The sequence below is a fragment of the Acanthochromis polyacanthus genome, chromosome 5 (assembly GCF_021347895.1).
Source record: "Acanthochromis polyacanthus isolate Apoly-LR-REF ecotype Palm Island chromosome 5, KAUST_Apoly_ChrSc, whole genome shotgun sequence".
In the NCBI taxonomy this organism is placed as follows: Eukaryota; Metazoa; Chordata; class Actinopteri; family Pomacentridae; genus Acanthochromis; species Acanthochromis polyacanthus.
The window spans coordinates 20,960,246-20,981,689 of NC_067117.1; the positions used below are offsets into that span (position 1 = coordinate 20,960,246).

At 39.3% G+C, this 21,444-nt stretch overlaps 1 protein-coding gene across 1 annotated transcript; it reads right to left on the bottom strand.

Moving 5' to 3' along the window:
- Positions 1-302: 302 nt before the first annotated feature.
- Positions 303-19,462, bottom strand: ell2 (elongation factor for RNA polymerase II 2). Its single transcript, XM_022200843.2, has 12 exons — positions 19,176-19,462; positions 16,002-16,049; positions 14,941-15,065; positions 14,664-14,827; positions 11,509-11,768; positions 10,939-11,063; positions 9,819-9,891; positions 9,057-9,738; positions 5,946-6,018; positions 5,265-5,436; positions 4,480-4,524; positions 303-2,904 (listed from the first exon to the last, which is right to left on the bottom strand). The coding sequence occupies exons 1-12, from the start codon at positions 19,347-19,349 to the stop codon at positions 2,788-2,790; spliced, it is 2,058 nt and encodes a 685-aa protein (XP_022056535.2). The 5' UTR covers positions 19,350-19,462; the 3' UTR covers positions 303-2,787.
- Positions 19,463-21,444: the final 1,982 nt, after the last annotated feature.

The following is a 21,444-nucleotide window of genomic DNA, read 5'->3' on the forward strand; positions in this document are numbered from 1 at the left end:
TTATATTAAATCACACCTCCAGAATGGAAGCATTTTTAGATGCTTGAGAATTTAACATGATTTGTAAAATACTCAATATCTGATTCCTTTTCAGGACAATTCTAGAGGTCATTACCCTCATACTGATAACTCGTGTTGACAATGTGTCCTTTTTTATGAGAGAGCTTGGACATCATCTGCTATAAAGCTTAAAGCCTTAAACACACACTTTAATCAACTTTAACCATATTATAGTTTGTCATTTTTCTAATCACCAGAAGGGGAAACCATAGAAGACACATAAGAGATGACAACCAGTCATGTTCCAGGTAAAACTAAGTTTATTTTTATTGAAATGTCTTGTACATTTTCAGGTGGGCAGGATCAGATTTCACTCAAAATTCATTTGATTTTCTGTAGTTTCTTGTACTGCTGGAGCACTAATAGCTTCCTCATTAAGACTCTTAATCAAGCCCCTTCTCTCCCTCCTCCCGCCACACCGAGTCACAGATTAATAATCCGTATTGCTCCGACCTAAACAAAATCTCGCCGATAAGGACAGAAATATTTGGAAGTCTGAGAGGACGACACTGGTGAGAGGCTACACCGTCAAGGCTTCATGTAAAGCTCTGTTCAACGTTAATTTGTAGAAGTGGCCTTTTGCAACTCTGAAATCAGGGAAATGACCATTTCAACATAAAACAGGAAAAATTAACCAGAACACCGACCCTGTAAGTCTCAGATCTGTGGACATTTATCTACTGTTGTGACACCTTCAATATACAAGTGCTGATTTTCTGTCCAAAACAACTTGAGAAACAACAAAGCCAAGTTTTTAATTATATTAAATTGACTGACAGCCAACCAAAACAGCCAGTCTACTGCAGAGACTGACTATTTGATGGAATGCCATAATCCAGATATAAGAAAAAAGAACAGGACAAAAATTGCTTTAATGTCTGTTTTGGGGATAACAAAATTGTGCCACATTTCTTTTTTTTCTTTTAAACAAGACTTACTTGTCCACACAATATTTTCAATAGGACTCCTGAGACGGGGCTGACCACTGCCAAAGTGCAGTTAACACCAAGTTCCTCTTCAGATCCCCAAACTTAAGGAGGCTTTACTTATTGTTCAGTAGATGAGACACATCTTCCAGTATTTATGTCTCCTCAAATTCAGCCCCAATCAGAATTGTTTACTCCATGGAAGCAGTACCACAAAGGCATTTAATTTTTGGCAAACATTCTAACACAAGTTTGTAAACAATTTTTCCCTTATTGAAATAAAGAATTTCATAGAAGCCATTCATCCATCCATGAAACTAAATCTATATCAATGTTGAAAAAAAAATGCTACTCCGAAATCTTCCTGTTCTCTGGAACTCAAACTGAGAATCAATATGTTTGACGCCATAATACAGGTGATATTTCTGGAGGATGACAAGTTTTTGCTCCATTTTAAAAACAGAAAGACTGGACAAAGCTCAAGAGGTGGGCGCAGTCCTTTGTAGGGTCAAGAGAGGAAGCATTCTGGAAAATAAAGATCTTCTGTATCTCTTCAATTAGGATCAGTTACTTTTACTCCAGCCAGGTTGATCCTGAGTGCTCTGGCTGGTTAAACACTATAGCAGCTTTTTTTTGTTTGTTTTTCATTATTCTCACTTCTTTCTCCACGTTTCAATTTTTTCGTTCACAAGTCACACCACGTAACGCACAACCATACGAACGCATACACACACATTTTTTGTAACACTCCTTCCAGACTTCACATCCCTTCCTTCCTCCACACCGACGTGCTCCGACACACACACAATCACTCGCACACTGACACACACCTGTTTCCAGGCAGTTGTAGTTCCTTTGTGTAGCCTTTGGGCCATTCAGGTCGGCCCAACTCGACATTTCCGAATGTAAACACCTTAAGGCACCCATAATGCACCGTGAACGTTTGGTGCAGGGAATACTGCCCCCTACTGACAGAGGATCATACTCCTTCAGTTACCCCAACCTTACCACCCCATGTGGTCTTTACAACATGCACACATACTGTTGTTTTCTCAATCAGCTCAAATGATTTCTCCTCCTTGCCTCATTTCCTTCCTCTTCAGCTTCAAACTTAATCGTTGAAGCAAGACTATCCAGTACAGTTTTGTCTGAAAAGAGAGGAAACGAGGCAGGGGAGATCTCTTCACCAGATGAGATAACATATGAATCTTGCGTGCAAAATGGCTTCACAAAGTCAAAACACATAAGGCCCGCGGTACATTTTTTTGCATTGTTTTCAAGAAAAAAATTAAACAATATATCATCTGCTGACTCTGGTTTTTGCACTACGAGTCTTAAAATAAATAGATCTCCCTCTTTTTGTCTTTTTTGTTTTTACTTAAATACATGTTAATATCTTCTCTGATGCTCAAAAATACTTATTTGTTTGAAGAGAAAGTCCTTCAAAGGTTAGAAGAGTTGAAGTTTATCCGCAAACCCTTCACACATGCAGGCAACCCCTTCCACTAGTCCAGTGGTATCAAATTCCACAGGAGCTAATTAAGAAATAAAAATAGTGAGAAAGCAAAAAGGATGGGAGTAAAAGTCAAAGGGAGATTTTCAAAGTGGCAGGCAACAATGAAGCCTGTGGAATCAAAGATCAGAAAAGAAGGAAGGAATGAAGGATGATAGGAGAAACAAAAAGGTCGGAAAAGAAGGAAGATGTGGTGGTGAGGGTGTTAATAAATAAGAGCCGGTTGGACACCCCCTCCTGGTTTGACACTCCATTCTCAATGCTGAGCAGTGAAGATGTGCTGTGCCCTCAGCACCAAGCCTGGGCTCTACGCTGGTCAAAATCAGCTATTAGCCGTTTGATGTGGGCCAACTTGTTGTGCAGGTACTCGCAGCGCAGTTTCTCCTCATGGTAGCTGGGGCTGTGCTGTAAAAAAAACAAACAAACATCCATAACGTCAGACTACAGATGTCATTTCCACCTGAATCATATCATTCCTGCAATGCTCAGGTTTGGGCAGCCCTATGCAAATCTATTTTCTGCTATTTTTGAAGAAAATGCAGAAATGTAACCTCTGCGGCAAAAAAGAAAAGAGAGACTGATAATGATGTGCAAAAATTTCTTAAAAGGTAACTGTGGTATGAGCTTTTCATTCCACATCACTTAAAATTCTGAGAAATTTTAGGCTGCCAGACTGTGCAGCGTTTATAACCTAGAGTTTCAGTTTTCACGGCAGAGTTTGAACTTAGCTTTGAGTCACTGTCCTGTTGTAGAAACCAGCCTCTTCTCAGTTTCACATGCAGAATATGCTGATGATTAGTGGAATTCATTCATCCCTCCATCTGTGCAAACTTTACTGTCAAAACGGAATACTTCTACTCCCGCGCTGAACTCTTGGCAAAGCGTTTTTCATCAAATGCTCATTAGTACTACAAACACACTTCTGGTGATTCTGGCACAGAGCTTGAGTTTAATCTCACGTCTACAGAGCACTTTTTCCCACAATGACGTTGCCATATCCAGATGTTGCTTTGCATCTTTCAGACACTGACTTCAGCGATGAGGTGGCAGATAGGGTTGTCTTCTTATGACTCTACATAAAGAACCTGTCTATGCTTCAGTGAAACAGTTAGATGGTGCGCCACCACTCCTGTGTCTGCCAACATTTACTGCAGCTCCTTCACAGCTGGAGGATGTTCTCTGCCTCTTTGCCCAGATGTGAAGTCTTATCTGAAAGTTTTATTAGCTTCCTTTTGTGACTTCCAGAGTCCCCCTCTGCTGTCATTACATAATGGCACAGTGTCAGCCCAGCGGTACCTTCAAGTTTAAAGTGCTTTAATATGTTTTGGGAACGTTCTTCTGTTTTACATGCATCATTTAGCTTCATCTTAGATGCTGGATCAGTAGTTTAAAAGGAGTCTAGTATTACTAAATGTTTCCACAAGGTGTGGAGAATTTGAGAATTTATCAAGCTTCAAATTGACGGCAATTCCCAATAAAGTTCCTTAAAAATCCTAAAGATTCAATTAGGTCCTGCGCTTTTACAAGCGGCACAAACTTTTGCACATGGCACAGCTGTGTGCTTGTTTTCTATTTAGGTTCATTAAAATAAAAGTAAGACTGCACTAACATTTAAAGACAGACCCATTTTTAATGACCGTTTAGTGTCTGCTATAAATTTCTGTTGACTTTAATTAGGAAATGTGTCATTTGGACCAGGGCTCCTAAACTTCTCCTTACCCCTGTACTGCCTTCTCTCTCGGTGAATACAGTTGTGTGCATTTCTATATCTGTCTTTGGAAGGACCAATTTGGCGTTCAGATATTTGGAATGAGGACGTTCTGGAGAATCCTTATTTATCTGGCACACTATCAAAGGGCTAAGACTCAACTTTATAGTTCAAATTACAACTAGGTGAAGTTGTAGTGAGGGGATCCACAAAGATAGAGGTACAGACATATATAGATATAAATACAAAACTATGAATGTGCAACTACTTACTTGTTTCATCTTTTTGTACTCTTTCAAGACTTCTTCTTGCACCTTCTGTAAAAATCATGAAAATACTTGCTTAAATAAAATGTACATCTTTCATTTTTATCACAAATAACATACTCTGCCATCACTAACCTAATGCAAACTGCCAAGCTATTTATAATGAATGCATTAGAGTGAATGAAAACTCCATGAAGCAACGTGGTGAAAATAAGCACAGAATTTCACAGAAGGAAATTATTTCTTAACTAATTTGCGTTGCCTGCTGGTGGCAGATCTCAGTGGATTGAGGAACAGATGCCGAAGGTTGACAACACTATAAATTTTTCTTGATTATAAGCAAGTACTTCCAGCAGTCCTGCCTTCTGTGTGGCACCACAGTATGACAGCAGAGTACTAACAGGCAGTTCTAAATGGTCTCAAGCCTTTACAATATTATTACATTCTGTAACAACCAACTGGACTGACAATAATGAAAGTTCATATTAAAAAATGGTAGAGCTTAATTTCTGGATGTACTATTGTCATTTACATACAAGAAATGCAGAAAATCATCAGATCACATGTGCACAGACTAAATAAGATAACTGGCTTAATCTTTTAAAAGTCCTTTAACAGCTGTTATCTGCCGCAAACACAATGATCTTAACTGAAAGTTCGTGCCAATGATAGAATTTGCTTTGTGAAGATGTCAAAGACATCAAAAATGTTGGACTACGACCATACATAGGTAGCTTTAAAGAAGAAAATGGAGTTTAACTGAGCAGGTAAGCAAAGTGTTTCAACGTGACCTGGTATTCTTTGGTGCCAGGAACCAGCTTCCGACACCGAGTATCCAGCTGGGTGAAGCGACGAGTGATGTTCTCTACACGAGCGTGCAGCAGGCGGTACTCATCATACTCTGCATTGAAATCATCTTTGTAGCTTTGTCGCTGATCATTGGACACCAACGGTGTGTACTTCCTATTAACACAGAGGGAAATTTCATTGAATGATTCCTTTGAAAGTGGTTAAACACAAAATTATTATTTCAGAAAAATATTATTGGTACATGCAAGACTAAAGCCAGAATTTGCTCGTTTATTTGTTTGTTTTTCAGAACTTTACTCATTTTCAGTGCACCGTTCTAAAAGGTCACAACATTTTAAGACACGTGGGAAGCTTAACATCTGTTAAGGCTCTCTTTATCAGATGTGCCAAAGATAACATGCTCCCTGAACTCATTACCAATGATGTGGAAAGTACAGAACAGTCATAGTACAGCAATGGAAGAATACTAGAAAGGACAGATGAAACAAATCTGTGTTTATGGATGCGTTTCATGTGTCCTAATTCTTTTGCTTTCACTAATTTGCTTGAGTTTGCTCTCAACATTCCTTTTTAATAATATCAACATCTGTTTAATCACTGATGTTTAAGGAAAAAAATGGCGAAATGAGAAACACAGAGGGACACTTTCTAGGAATACTTACACTACATAGTCAGGCATCTTAATTTTGGATGACAATTCAGTAGCCTGAACAGGTCTCTCTTTATCTGAAGAGTCTGAGGAGACAGAGCAAAGCAAAGGATTGGAAACATTGCATTGATAATGCATAATACATCTAGTCAAAACTTCTGCAAGTAATACCTTTAGATGTGCAGCTATCGTAATAACACAAAAATAAAAAAACGCTCAGTGTAAAATTAATGTTGGACGATTTGCGTTTTGTATGCATTCATGAATTCAGCAAACACACAAAAACAACTGTGTATTTATATGCACTTTGAACTCTGAACATATGGACCTTAACTTATGAACATTAACTTCTACATAAACAGCAAGAATAATGTTGCTATGGATACAGTGAGTTACATTGTGGGAGCAGCAGGAGTCTCACTTTAAATTTTGAAAGAATTTGTTGAATTAGTAGACTTTAAAAAAAATTAGAACAAACAGTGAGACTCATGCTGTCACCCATATTGTAACTCACTGCATCCATGGCAGCATCACACTTTTTATTTCTTGCAGACATTTATTGTTTACAAGAAATGAAATGTGTTCACACAAGATCAGATTCTTCAGCTTATCAGATGGCACCATCACTTTTCAAGGTTATCAAGTGCAACACATGAACAAGTCAACAAGTTTCAGGTCCAAGAAATCAGACAATCGCACAATATCAAAATGACTTCTGTTTAAGTCCTGCTCGTTTAAATTTGAAACCACGTAAAACAAGCTCTTTTTGTTTTGTATTAATAAAAGAATGACACTAAAAGAATTGCTTCTTAGATTTTTTTTTTTCCATTTTCTAAATTTGGATTTTCTATTAAATATGAAAAAAGGACAGTGCATGACTGATTTATTTTTCTCCATCTTCAAACTTGTTTGTTAGTGTTGACATTAGAATGATTTCTCCCTCTTGTAAATATATTCTATTACATTAGCCAGTGTAGTTAAATATCCTGCTGCCAGTCTATGACAGTGAAGACTGCATTTTGTTTTTTTAGTAAAACTCAATCAAACATCAATGCAGATGTTGTCTAATCTATCAACACAGCAGGATCTGGAAACATGGCAGCATAAAATGTGAAATTCAACAGCCATACAGACAACAAGGAAGCACTTCAACATGTTCGGGCAAATACCAGTGTATTAGTGCAATTAAGGATCAGAATGTATGAAGCCGAATGGGCTGTAAGGTTCAGGACTGAGATAAACACGGAAACAGTATGAGGACAAACCAAAGTCCGAAAGATAAACTGTCTGGAAACTTTGATAGAAAAAGCATGCAAGTCACAAGATCTGCCGATGCTGCCTGACTCAGTCACACTTTTATACACAACATAAATTATATAAGGAAAGGTCTAAAAGTTGGACACCAGTTGGATTCATATGTATTTGGCTTTGTCATCATTTTCACTTGCCCTGTATTACATAAAGACTAACATGTCTGATGAACTTTGTATTTATTTATTATGCACTAAGCGATTAACTAATCTGATTGCAAATTTGCAATAAAAATAAAGAAATTTTATTCTATGCATTTCTAATGTGTTCAATATATTTTTTCTTTTAAAAGCATGTTTGACTTGAAGAACATTAACATCTTCTCTTAGCTTACCCCAAAACTCAAACCTCAATAGGATTAAACATGCATGAGGCAGCTAACAACAACACAGAGTGTTTTCTTTCAACACCCTAAAGTAGATAACGTAAAGACAACCAGATATGCATTGCTTTTGAAAATAAATATCAGGCAAACCCAAGTCACCTGGTTTGACTGTTACATATAATGATGATTACGGAAGCACTGTCACAAGACGTTGTTATTTATGTTAAAGCTACATTAATCAGTCCTTGGTCAGCAGGGGGCAGAAGGACTCCAAAGCAAAACAACAGGCCCTAACATTGCATGGACATTTTACATACTTTTATATCCATACTTTTTTCTGGCTAATATGCCTTGCAAACATTTCTGTATTAAAACAATAAGGGTTCTTAATGCAGGAGTGGCCAAAATGAGCTACAATGAAATAAAATTATGCAGTGCACTGCAGACTATTCTATCATTAAAAACCTGGTTCTGAGAGTTGTGTTTTGTCTGTGTGCCTCTCTCTGCTCTGGCTGCTCACAGAGACACACACAGCAGCAAACTTAAAATTAATTTCAGGTTTTCCATGTGTCTGCAAAAATTCTTGTAATTCAAACATGTAACAAAAACAGCCAGTAATGGAAAGAGAACCAGCAACTGAACAAGCAGAGCAAAAATACATCTATGAATCTCTATGCTTGACACACCCATATGCTGCCCATTATATTTCACCTGAGCAAGACAAAAACGAACAACTGTAACAGCTGAGTGTAATTATTGATGTAAAAATTTGCTGTACATTAAGGCTGACATTGATCAGCCCCTCCTCCTCTCCATCAATTCAGAGTTTGTTCACAGAGAGGAAGGCCAGTGGAGAGGATGAAGTCAAGAAAGTTAGCCAGTGTAATGTAAAAGACCTGCACTTTTTTATAAATTACATTTTTGAAGTGCTGACTGAAGCCCTCCTAAACTCAGTCTTTACATGCTTTATCATGCTCAAAATGAGGAAAGTTCGGGTGAATCAAAATTTTGTTAAAGATGTGTCAGTTCCATGAGGTGTTTCTGTAGCCAGAACCCCAGAATTAGCTCATCTAAATGTAATGAATTTATCTTTAATACTATAAATTCCACCCAGCATATCCGCTGTGAACAAAGTCTCTACTAGGTCTCTGATCAGCTAAATGGAATTCATTTCACCATTTAACCCTGGGCTTTTCCTACTGTGACATGCAGACATTACAAATTTTAGTTCAAGTATTAACTGAGCTTATTGTGTTTGTCCCACTAGCACAGAACAGTTGCCTGTTGCTGCCAGAACCTTACAGGCTGCTTAATTAATTCAATTAGCTATACAAGGTTGAAATGCTGAACAGAACCACTAATGTTGTATGTGTTTGACACTATTAACAGCACTTTGGCCACTGCAAGTAGTTCATTCATGAAACTGCTACGGTCATTTAAGAGACATCTGGCTCAGCAATGCAGAGAATAACCAAGATGGAAACACACCTTGATCTTTGTGAGAATTTTTGTTGATAACTTCTCTGTGTTCTTCCTCAGCACTGCGCCGCTTTTTGGCTCTACGACTCTCCTCAGGCGGTTCTGCTACACTCTGAGGTATAATGCTCTCTCTTTCTGTTCGTTTCCCTTTCTCCCTCTCTCGATCCTTGTCTTTGTGCTTCTTGGATTTCTTTTTAAACTTCTTATGGGTACTGCTGGACAAGGGAGGGCTGGTGATGACAGTAGAGGTAACTGTGAGTGAGGTGCAAGGAGGAGGAGTAGGACTGGGGGAGGCGGCTGGTCTGGGGACAGGGTGTCGATAGCGGTCCTGCAGGGTCCTATCGGAGGAAAAGGGACTGGGTGAAGGGTCTCTGCAGGAGGAACTCTGGTCCATAGGCAGGTCCTGAGTGCCGCAGCCCTCCGGGGTGCTGGGTGAATTGGAGTTGGAGGCTGGGCTGGGCTGCTGGTGAGAGGGCGCGGGGGGGTGGGATGAGATGGGGAGATGGGTGGGAGGGCCCGAGGTGGCATTGGAGGGTAGGGACCAGCGCTTAGAACTGGGGCTGCCCTCGTCCTCGCGGCGGTCAGACGAAGAGGAGGACGAAGATGAGACTGGCCCTCGATTGCTGAGGTGGGAGATGCGGGCTTTCTTGGGAGCCAAGGGATCGATGAAGTCGAAGTCTGGCTGGCGCTTCTGCAAGAAAACACCCAGAGTTTAGCCAGAAATTGCAACCACTGAGATTGCATGTGTGTGTGTGTGTGTGTTTGTGCTACCTGGGGGGATGTGGGGACACCATCTTTGGGAGAACTACTTGTTGAAATAGTCTCGGCAGGAAGACCTAATTTGCTGTTTAGGGAAGGAAAGAGTGGCGTCAGTGGGAGCTACTGTAAGTGTCTCGAAAGAGCATATTATGGGCTAGCATTTAAATATCATGACATTAAGACCTGCTGCAGATAAGATACTTTTATCAAAGCAACTGTGTACAATTCCAAAGTGTTGGTATTTAACATTACAGCTCATGCACACAAGAAGTAATTTTGTCCATTGCCATCTTAATTTTCCATTTGGTGGACAGCAGCTGCCAGCTGACGTATTAACAACGGGCAAAGACTGTAAGCTGGCAAATGCCTATGTCAAACATGCACTGCTCCTTTAAAAACAACATGCTTCAAAAATCTTTTACTAAAAGGGAAGTGCATTAAAGACCTTCCAAGCCTTTTGTCTAAACTTATCACTTAGAAATTGCACCAAAACTCCAAATTTCTGCATATTTTTTTGCCCCACTGTTTCAAGGCCAGAAGGAAAGAAAGCACAAAAATTCTGTAAAAAAACAAAGACAAAAACTATTTGACTACAACATGAGCTTTTTTTTTTTAACTCATCCCTCCTGTAAGACTATTAATGTTAGTTATGATGTGCTCCAAGTATGGTGGTGTTCAAAGGATAAGAAAAAAAATACATGGTAACATTTAATCAATTGGTAAAACTACTCTTGCAGCAAACCTCACTATTCCACTGTCTATTCATTATCTGACAGTATGTTCAGCAATACACTAAAAAAAATGTTTTCACTGAATAATAAGGTGATTTTGTAAACAAATACTAGTACTTATACATAGCTACAGTTGCCTAATATAAGATACATATGCTTTATCAGTGTTCAAGTAGGTCTTTAAGCTCAGTATAACTAAACAGTCCAATTCTGGACTTCTGAAGGCCATTTGGGAAAAACACATACCTCATAGCTGTAATATCCATGATTCAACTACACCCTGAGGATCTTTGCTCTGTGTTGGAGCCCTATCTCTCCCTGCATTTCCTACTAGCAATATCAAATTAATGCAAAACTGCATAAAAAAATGATTGAAAAGGACTAATAGGCGGCTTCTGTACCGAGTCAGGATCCGGTCAACCTGGCACTTCTCATCCTCAGAGTAGCCAGGCCAGTCTCGCTGGACATCACGGTATATAAAGTCCTTCAGTGAGTATGTATTGTCTTTGGGATTCAAGTTTGCCACCTGTTTTGCATTGAAACACACACAAGAGTTTCAGAGTGTAACTATTACAGCACTAAAACTATCCAACATGAACAGAAACTTCATATTTCCTGTGCTGGCCAAACGTCTGTGGATGCAAATACTGTAACACTTAATTGGTGCCTTTCTTGTGAATGAGGCATTTATACAAAGAAATGGAATTTGTTAGGCAGATCTGCATGCCTCAATCTCTTGCTGAATAAGGGTTTGGGATGTCTACTATCAAATTAGACACTTGAACAGGACCTATGGTAATTTGTCAGATATCTAAAGATCAGCTTCTGCAATATACAAAGTGATTATAGGTTATATATTATTTTTGTAGAGCAGAATATGTGCCCAGAGTCCCTTTAATTTTCTCGGTTAGTATTCAAAAATGACATTCTGGTATTTGGACAAAAAGCTACAAAAGAAAGCCATGCAGTACCTGTTGCAGGGTGGTCCCCAATGAGTTTCGGTCCTTCTGGTTGATGCCATCCCGCTGCAAACGAGCAAGCACTTCCAACTTCTTGTAGGACCTCAGCGCCAGCAGGTGGACAATTCGGTCCCGAAACGACCGCTGGGAAACGGGGTTATTGGAAAGGCACTTGCGAATAGTGTTGGCTGGGTTGATGGGTGTGGAGCGTTTGCGCTCTGGGGCCACCTCTGGAGCTGACAGTGCAGGCTTACGAATATGCACTTTCTTTCCTAGAAACAGAAGGTAAAGACAATGCTACACTGCTTCTCTGAATACAGGTTCACCATCATAAATCATTCTGCCATTCAGACAGATAATTGCAGACCCTCTCCTGCTTATCATCACTGACCCACTTATTAAAGTGCATCTCCATTGTACCTGCATAAATTACTACTCATCCATAACAATAACAAAGGGAGTCTAAGGATATGGGTAGTCATTTGGCACCCATCAATTCTATGGCACTAACCTCAAAAAGAAGATACATATGGCCGTGAATATGCCTGCTTAAAAAAAAGCTTTAAGAGCAGACTATATGAGGTAAAACAAACAAAGGAGCTCCAATTAAGTATAGGAACATTTGATCAACTGAGGAAGTTAAAACGGTCACATAAACCCTAATTTCACCTGAAGCTTGGGAACTGTATCTAAAGGTCACAAGAAGCATAATTAGGAGTGGTTCCTCATATCTCAATTTCCATATTACAGGCAGAAACGACCTACTTTTATCATACTGCTTATGTTTCTGTCTTAAGAATGGAAGCCACAAATAAAGCACATTATACACTGAATTACAGTTGTCTTACTAACTCAGAGCGGTTTGAAAAACGGCTGGGAAATGTTGAGGTGATTAAGATCCAAGACACTGTTCTGTATTGCTGAGCAATGTGCTTAACCAGGGAGCTTGCACTTTCCCTTATACCTCGTCATGGCCATTATGAAATTCTAAAGCTCTTTAAGAGATTAAGGTTAAAGAAAGGCAGAGAAAACTCTCCTCCTCCCTTCTTCTTAAAAAGCAAACTAGAAGCAATGAAAGCTCACACACTTTGCGCAACAGGCCAATGACAGTGTGGCAGGTAAAAGTTTTTTGCTATTTAGCTTTACTTCTTCCAAAAAAAAAAAAAAAAAAAAAAAAACTATGTAATTTCCAACATCATATACCACACCATTCATAATGGCATGGGCTGTACCATTCATTGAATCACCAAGACTACACACAAAGACAAGGATAAAAATATAAGTTACAGACTACGACCTGAAATTAACACCTGTAAAAACTAGAAACTAAAGGCCTCTTTTGCATTAGTAACTATGGTGCTCACTCCAAACCAGATGCTGCAAGATCCTTACCCACCCCTTTTCTCAGTAGTTCCTCTCGTTTCCCAGTTTCTATCTGGGCCAGTGTATGCAAATCTATCCCCAGGGCCCAGAAAAAATGGACTGAGGAAGTTTTAACTCAGTTAGACAACATCTGTATTATGGTAATTAAATTGTAAAATTCTGTTTTTGTACGAAAATAATTCGCAAACACATTTCCAGGTGGTTTTGTTGGGACCCTTTTCCACATTGAAACACTCAAACAACATTAATATTGACTATGTCTGTTCTTTGCCTTATTCATCAAAAATGCAAGATGAAAAATGCATCACAATTAAAATCAACAACTCAATGGATTAAATTTTTCATGGCCAGGACATTGTCCAACAAAATGAGCATAAATACAGGCTAACTGCAACACTAGTGTATAACTGGTTTTATTGGTCTTTAAAATCTACAATTACAGAAAAAGCTTAGGACAACAGAAAGCTGACTTTTGCTTTGCTGTTACAAACACCCAGTCTGTGACTGCAGCCTTCACAGCTGGTTACACCGTCATTGTCAGTCTGTTTCACCTCTATTCAGTGCCCTCCAGCTGTCTGTGGTCACCGCTACCGTGTTTTAATGTAACCAGTTCATGATATAGTTGCCCTCATTTGTGTTGCTGTCAAGACAACTAAACCAGCAAGAAATTACATAACTGTCTGTTCACAATTGCTGCATTTTAACTAGTAGTCACACTAAAGACTCTGCACTGCTGGTGTATAATTCATACTTAATAATTTCAGTACTGTCTAATTAAATCGACAGAGTACTGGAACAGCAACTAAAGTTAGTTCCTAAAACATCACGGAAGCTTTTTCAGATTTAGATATTGTGGTGATCATTTAGTAGAAACTCCCTTCTGGGGGAAGAATATTTTATTTTTATTCTGACTATAGGACTGAAACAAAGAGAAAAACATCAGCTCCTACTTTATGTAGCTTAATGTGGGTATTCTCTCAGTTTTGTGGATCAAGTAAGCATAACGCCATGCTCATTTTCCCCCAATTTATGTTATTTGAGCTTTACTATATTACCTTCATCTGACACTAAAAGAGCACGGTAAAATCATTGTTCAGCCTTCACTTAAGCAATATGTCTCAGCTTGTCTTTCTGGTCCTGACCCGTGTCTGCTGTTGGTGATAAGTTTACGTCTTGAGCCTCTTTTTGTTTTGTAACTGGAACGTTACAGCATTAGTTTGTTCTATTGGACATCCTTTGCCCTACTTGTGCTAAGTTGGATAAGACATATAAGTGAGTGTAGAGAATGAGACAAGCCTAAATTAGATTACCATAGATTACTATACTGGGTGTGGTAGTGGAAATAAAACTGGTCTACATGAGATTATATTGACCAGGCGTAGGACACATGAAGTAAACATGAAGTCAGTCTTAATTTGATGCAAAAATTAAGTGTTTACCACAAGCAGAACTCAAAATCTATAATATGGCACTTCAACTTGACTTTATAATTTTGTCAATCTGTGGGGAAATAAAACAGAACAACTTCATCTGCTGCTTTTTGCCCTTATCAGTCAGACTCCTAATCTGGAAAAAACTGAGACGGCAAAATGGCTTAGTCAGTGTGCAATAATGGCTTTGAATAGAGCTAGGCAGTCAGCTTTCACCTATTCAGGCTCTCAAAAAAGGCAGAGTTTGAAAAGAGAGGTGTTGATAGGATGTAAAGCCGTGGTGGTGTGTGGGGATCCAACCTGCCATCTGGCTGTGACAGTTGCAGATAAGCAGGACTGCTGTGACGGTCTTACCTCTGTACTGACCACCAGGCTTGATGACTTTGGTCCCACGTTCACGTGTATCCTCCACAGCCTGGGTCATACGTTCCCGGGTCACCTGGTAGGAGTCATTAGTGGCGCACACTGTGACCTTGTCCTGTACCGCTGCCAACAAAGCCAGGTGTGAGGCCCCTGAGCTGGAGACAAAGAGGGAGTATGACAGAGAAATGTGAGGCAGAGGGGGATTACCTTCCAGCAAAGTGTGGTAAGACAGTAACAGTTGATTCAGCTGACCAGTGATTACCATTACCTCGACACATACTGATGGATGCACTCAAAGCTTCCCTGAGGATTGTCCTTGCCCACATTAGACAGGTAGAAATCAAAACTATGGAAGGTTTCTGAAGGGGAGTCAGTCTTGGGAATTTTAATGCGCTGTAAAATAATTCACATACAAAAAAAAGCACAATTCAATTTTTTTACAATGAAGATATGGAATTTGATATGAACAGCACAGCATTAGGGTTAGCATGAGACAGAACAAGTATTTAGATTGCTAAAAAAAATAGCATACATATCTTGGTTCTATATGGTGGAAGAAAAGAAGAGCCAGAGCATGTGAAAACACTGAAATCATTATTTTTCTGAAAATAAACAGCACACTACATAATTTGCTGGACATGCTGGAAAAAGTCTATTTTAAAATAAAAGCATAATAAACAACTTCTGTCTCTTCAGGAACTCTGTTTGACAAATTCAATACAAAGGTCCTATTGTCTTAATGTAGTCAATGCCTATTTAACATGAAATCTACCATCTCAACACTAAATATATAAGCAAATGACGCACTTGTGATCATGCAATAATGGATCACTGTTGGTGACACTGATAAGTGTAAACTAAGCAGTGCCTGAATAGCTTATTATCCTAAATCCCATCAGAATGAGTCAATCAGTAGCCGTGCTTCCTTAAAGATTTTATGCACTTTTTGAAGTATCACGCTAAAACGGCAAAGCTGGAAACAAGCAGCCCAATTTCACAATAAGTTTTCACGATTGCTTAAGCTGGTTTTCCATCAGTTTTTACTTTTATTGCAATATATCACAAGATATGCCCCAAATTTGCTTGGCATTTGTAGGGAAAGATGGCTAGTGATTTTACTGATTTCCAGACATGTGTGTTGGGTGGTCATGAATAATAAATACAAGTCAACATGTGTCATCAAAAACATAATGGGTCATTAACTAATGCAAAATTAAAGTTGCCACTAATGGTTTTAAACAAAACAAGTATTTAATCTACATTAGGAGCTCACAGTATAGTATGTGACCACATATTTGGCTCATATCTTGAGTGGAAAAATGTACTTACCCCTTGGAGTCCCTTAAATTGTATTGTTGGTGGCAAAGAAGGTACATTCTGCAAAAGAAGGGAAACAACACAGTTTAACCCCTTTATCAGCTGCATGGACATATAAAGGATCATTTGGGGAGTAAAACCAGATGGTTGGATAAAAGAGCAGCTACACAAATTTAAAAAAAAAACCAACCAAAAAATGCTCTAGAACTTGCAAAATGCGTTAAACTATTTGACAGACACTTCTAGAGTCAAACATCTGATTGTAGAAACTGCAGAGCCGGTCCTATTACGGTACATAAGCATACCTTAGAACTAGCACAGACAAATGCTGACTGCTGAAACACTTGCCTAACATATTTTGTAAAAAGTTGCACTTAAACATGGTGGTAAGACTACAGCTGACAGATAGCTGATGTCTCACATGCACATGTCTCTGCCTGTGTGAGCAAGAATAACTTAAACATAACTGTATTCATTATGCAAAAGATAAAAACTGAAAAACCTGTACTGCAGAAAGCCAGACAATCCTTCTCATTCCAGTGCGAATGTGAATTTGTTAAACAGCATAACTGATTGTGTGGTCTACAAAATATTTGAAAATAGTACTAAATGGCCATTAAAGATTTTAGAAAGTAATGAAAGTAATGCCAGATTGCTAGTTTTATCTGACCACCAGTGGAAAACCTGAAACATGCTGAATTTACAGCAATCACTCAAAACAAAAAGCAGCAAATTCTCACAATTAAGACACCTGAGCCTGGGAACATTTGGCTTTTTTATCTGAAAAATTACTTTATCAACTGGTTTAAAAATAGTTTGTTTGTTTTCCCCATTTTGTCTCCGGCTGATTATCTGGCACATGTTGCAGCAACCGTGGGTCACAACAGCCTAGTACCACAAAACCACACGTGAGGAGCGACAGAGAAACTACAAAAATCAGTTTTACCAAGGTCTTCTTCTTAAATGGCAGGTAAAATTATTTGCTTTAACGTAAACAGAGACTTGGACAGCACTCAAATGCAGCAGATATTTGAACAGGATAATGCTAAAGTGTCTTTGTTTTGTGTAGGCTTGCGTTGGTGGCTACTTGAAATGGAGATGACAGCCACAAATATGCAGTGGCTGCCCTGGAGCAGCATACACGAGGTTAGGATAGGACTGCCAGCATCTTCACACAGCTTTAGAACACAGACGAACCAGCTGGACATAAGACTTCTAAAATGTTACATCAATTGGTTTGAGTGGAATGTTTATTTTATTAACAGCTTTTCTACATAATATGTTTGATAGGGCATGCATGGCAGACATGTGGACATTCAAGGACAAAATGTATACTTTTAATCAGACTGAAAGAAATGTGTCATGGTTGTTAAAGCTAACCTACTCCAAGCCACAGATTCCCTCCCCCACTCTCACACAGTTCTGATCACATTTCACATCACCACAGAAAGACAAAGATAGCCAGCTTCCATAGTTCGATGACTGGTTCAGCTACAACACACATTACTGAGAGGGGGAGAGAGAAACAAAAAGCAGGCAGTTTTGGCTGCTCAGTCAGCAAGAGATGGCAGGCTGTCGTTCAGTGCAGTGAACAGACCAACATTACCACATCCAATAAGGTTGTAGCATGGCCTGTCACAAAAGAATGCCTTCAACTTAGTGATAACGCAGTCCGGCAGTTGTCAAAAACTTGGCAAATAAGCACATAAGATTTTGCTTTATATCCACATTTTGGCATTTGGTCAATCTACGCGGGCTGAAAGTGAAACACGGTTTTACATACAGAGGTGTGCAGTGTGGAGCAGACACACAGGCACACACTATGTGCCATAAAAAGCAATCTCTGAGACCTCTGAACGCTGCAGCACCCATGCTAAGCTACAGTCCATCGGCCCCAGAGTGGAGACCTAGGCCCAGTCTCTGCGTTATGTAACTGCGTTGTTGTTGGCAGTTAAGGTCAGGTAACTTGGCGTCAGGCTTCCGCAACTAAAGACTGCACAGGTTTCTCCAGATTAGATCACCTGTGTTCACCTCAACAAGATTACACTATTTGCACAGTCTAAGATTACCAAGTTATATTTAATCTGTACAGGTATGCAGTGTCCTATAGCAAACTCTGTTTCAAAAGAGCTCGCTGGTGTCAAGCTCTTAGGTGAAATACAGTATGTCTACTGAAGAAGATCTCATAAAGTACATATACATAATGCATTTTGCACAAAATATCAGATTGCATGAACTTTTATCTTAATATCTTTAAAAACTATATGGGTGTATTTTGCTAGAAGATAACTGCTGGTAACTAAGATAACTGCTGGTTTAGTCTTCTCATGCAGTTTGATGTGAATAGGTATGCACAAAAAGAAAAAAAATTAATTTGGTAAACAAGTACACATTAAATATTTGCTTCCTAGAAGTACTGGCTCATATATTTTGTGCATAACGGAGCTCGTGTGGAAGTTAAGTTTGACTACAACATGTTATAATTAAGTTCGGGAGCTATAAAGGAGTGATCTTGGATAGGAGCTTCAAATCCCTGCCAGGTTATGTTAGGTTTTCCAGCTAGCTAAAAACTTTAAACCATATGGTAAACTGACTAGTCAGCAACACGCTTCACACGCCACTAACTTGTAATGAAGTCGGATTATCCGTAATTTATCTGAAAATATTTCCACCCCGCTTCTGACATAAATACAACCTAGTCGGATTAAAATTCATATAAGTTAACTAAGCTTAAACATTAAACCCTCAGTCCATTAAAACTTGTCTGTTGACGGGTGTTTTCGCCGATATGAAATTACCACTTTCCTAATTTGGTAAGTAACGTTAGTTTGGCTTGAAAAAAAGGACTTGATTGGCCAGCACAGCAAAGTGAGCTCCAAGCTAACAGTGGCTAATCAGAGAGTCTAACTTAACCAACAGGTTTTCTAGGTTAATTCGCATTTGTCAGTTCGTAAAACCTGCTCATAACATTAGTCCAAAGCCTCAGTTATCATCTACGGTTGGTTAACTTACTGGCACAAGGCTACTCTAATAAAGAAAACAAGCAGAAAGTCGCTCTGTCAACAGCTTAGCTAACTTTGTAGCGTTAGCTGTGCGTGGCAGTTGGGCTTCCTAGCAAGAGACGAGCCGTGTCAGCTCGACAGTAATGGCTGATTTTAAGTGAAATAAAAGGACCGTTTCACTCACCATACAGTTTTGATAGCTCTCTATTGCTCTCAGCGCTGTCTCGGTCAATTTCACGTGTAGTACGGTGACTCTGTCTGCGCTCTGTTGGCCACAATCTAATCCATACCTCCCATCCTCGGAGAGTGCCGCCATCTTTACCAGCCCTCCACCATCGTCCCTCTGAGGCTGGAGCATTTAGCAGCCCAGACTCCCTGCGCTCTCTCTCTGCTCTGGGGAGGGATTACAGCTGCTGCTGCCTACAGGGCTCACGATTGGATTGGTCTTGACTTGCTAGCTTGTTACTTTTCCACTTTCCAACCCCAGTGAACTTCTGCTGTCGCAGGTACTGCTTTGTTTTCGAAGTTGTTGCACTGCAAGAACTGTGCTAGTATGCATTTAGACTGCACACAGTCACGCGTGGCCTTTTAAACCTTTGATAGAATAAAACTTGTACTTTCTAGTTCCCCTTTCCCTGTAAGCCTATAGCTTCTCTCTCTGTTGTTAACTCTTGGCTGAAGTGCCTGAGCCTGCTGTGTTTTGCTGACATGGTAGAACTAATTCTGGCCCACCGAAACAGTTCAAGGTAGCTTTTGTAGACTACTGCAGTGTAATTTCACTTTATTTCAAATAAGGGGTGGGATGCATTGTAATGAGGGAGTTATATACTTATTTATATATTCAGAAATTCATCAGCATGTTTAAAGTTATGACACAAAAATACGTTATTCAGTGAATCCACAATTGAGACATTACATCTGATCACGTTTACAGCAGTAAACAATAAACTACAAAAAATTGCAAGAAAAATCTCAAGATTTACATGTTTTTGCTCGCTTTTGGAAGTTGTTAATGGAAATAATGGTAATAATAATTACATCTGATTGTGTTTGAATATATAGTTGTAGCTGCTCCAAAGCTTTGGAATAGGTTTCCTTTCACAATGCAGTGACATTTTAAAGAAAAATCTCAAAGTTTACATGTTTTATATGACTTTTGGAAGTTCTAAATGGTCCTAGTTTCAGGTACTTTCTGTGTCTTTTATCGCAAACTTTGATCTTATAACTTGTGATCCTGTTTTGCCTTTTTATAAGGTTTTATACTTTGATTCTCTTTTACAAAATCATTGTTTTTTGCATGTATTTTTGTCACTGCCTGACATGTACAACACACACACACACACACACACACACACACACACACACACACACACACACACACACACACACACCACATATATATACTTGAGCTGTTCATATCCAAATCTTTGCACATTTCCCCTCATATCAACTGACTCAGATCAATCCTTCCTGTTATTGAAATGTACAGCCTCACACTTAACCAAATAATTAAGCACACTGAGGTGAATAACCTAGTTAGTAGTTCTCTTTTGGGATATTTCACTTACTTTTGGAGCTATGCACACTCATGTAATTCTATTTTATGAGCTTCCTTCACTGATATGGCATGTACGGTGACATCAGCACAATGGGCACCAGTGCGTCCCCCTGTGAGCTGGACTATCTCCCAGTGTCAGTCCTCTTGACCTGGTGATTAGTGGCGTAGCCCCGGGCAGGGTGGGGAAAGGCCTGCATGAATCCAGCAGATTACTGTAGCTCTTCACCCCACCCATCCCCCTGACTTGTCACGCACACACACAGCTACCTACACCTACATGCAGATGTTATGTTTTACAGACTTCTTATATATGAACCCATTCACAGCTCAGTTCTTTCTGTTTCTCAGAATGAACTGACCTGCATGGATATGGCGTTAGTTTAAAGATAATTGCAGGTGCAAAATACAAAATCTGAAACATCATTCAATGCTGTTATCATTAATGACATCCACTGTACCTTTATCTGATTGACAATAACAAAACGCAACTCCATCTCGTTTGACAGCTTTCGTTCAAAGCATTACTGTGCCTTCTAAATACATGCAAATTTTAGGTGCTAGTCTGTTTAATTCCGCAGGTGCTCCAGTTTGTCTGACAGGTTGCCTGCTATGCAAACAAACGCATAAAGCCTTTGGGGTGGATTGGGCTCATTGCTTTTAGAGCTCTTGTGTTTGCAGAGGCCACAAAGGTGTCATCTTATGGAAGCTTAAGAATGCTTTAAAATTACACGCCCCTTGTGTCAGGGTAAATATTAAACACACAAGGCTTAAGTGTGTTGCCAGGAACACAATGGCAAATTTTAAAATGTGGCTAAATTAATTGCTCCGTAATGATGTTGCTTGCTTAGTCCTCAGACACTGCTTTTGTTCCTGAATTAGTCTTTCTTTGCAGTAC